The sequence below is a fragment of the Guillardia theta genome, assembly GCF_000315625.1.
Source record: "Guillardia theta CCMP2712 unplaced genomic scaffold GUITHscaffold_136, whole genome shotgun sequence".
Taxonomy (NCBI): domain Eukaryota; class Cryptophyceae; order Pyrenomonadales; family Geminigeraceae; genus Guillardia; species Guillardia theta.
This window is the reverse complement of record NW_005434538.1, coordinates 97,097-97,934: the sequence shown is the minus strand read 5'-3', so window position 1 is coordinate 97,934 and position 838 is coordinate 97,097. Positions and strand designations below refer to the sequence as shown.

At 55.4% G+C, this 838-nt stretch overlaps 1 protein-coding gene across 1 annotated transcript in view; it reads right to left on the bottom strand.

Annotated features, from left to right (window-relative positions):
- Positions 1–272: 272 nt before the first annotated feature.
- Positions 273–838, bottom strand: part of GUITHDRAFT_118873 (hypothetical protein) — a gene marked incomplete at both ends in the record, with an annotated part of 1,917 nt that continues 1,351 nt past the window's right edge. The window contains 4 exons of the mRNA XM_005821862.1: positions 273–355; positions 404–461; positions 512–569; positions 622–709. Of these exons, the coding sequence (XP_005821919.1) occupies positions 273–355; positions 404–461; positions 512–569; positions 622–709 (287 nt within the window). The remainder of the gene's footprint in view (positions 356–403; positions 462–511; positions 570–621; positions 710–838) is intronic.

Here is an 838-nt window from a genome sequence, read left to right as displayed (position 1 = left end):
GCTTGTGGGAGCACAGCCAAGCAGATGGTCATGAGGCTCCGCGTCCGCCACCCTCCTCCATCAGTGAGCGTGACCGTGATGCTCATGACCCGAATGATCTCCGAAGCATTCGCAGTGGATATGATTGAGGGCTGTCAGCCCAAGCGCAACCGCCCCGACGATAAACATCTGGCCCACCCAGCGTGTCAGTCCGTGTTGCACACTAGTCGTCTTGCTCATGCGAGCACATACCAGCCAGCATGTCATAGCTGATCGCACATCGTCCACTTTGACTATGTCCAGTACAAGGCCTTCAATGTCGCAAGGAGATTGTCAGAGATGTCAAAGCACAAGACGTACAACAAGGTTGCTGTACCTGATGCGATGTAGAGGAGGATCCCTGCTGCGAACGCGAGACATATACCCATGTCTTGGTTGATATTCTCATGAGCACTCTCCGTGGCGGCAAGGATGACGATGCTCTGGTGCTGCCGTCAGACCCCCGAGAAGCCTCAGCACCACAGCAGGGTACCCCCAGACAGGCCGAGAGCGAAGAGAGAAAGTTGCTGATCAGAGCCCATTTGATGGACCTGCGCATGACGTGAGACTGCTCCCTCAAGGTGACTTCAAAGGAAGACGGACATGCCAGAGTTGTACAGCACTACAAAGTCGCCCAGCTCTTGCGGAAGCTCGTGAGCGACGGCTGCTCCAACTACAACCCATCCTAGTCCTGACGACATCCATTACCGCGTGCTCAACGTGAGGGCTGCAGCTGGCAAACCAGAGCCGCAGTACTTGAAAGCAATCGCCGTTGATACCCCATCGAAGAACGTGTGCGAGAAATCTCCGAGCAGGATGT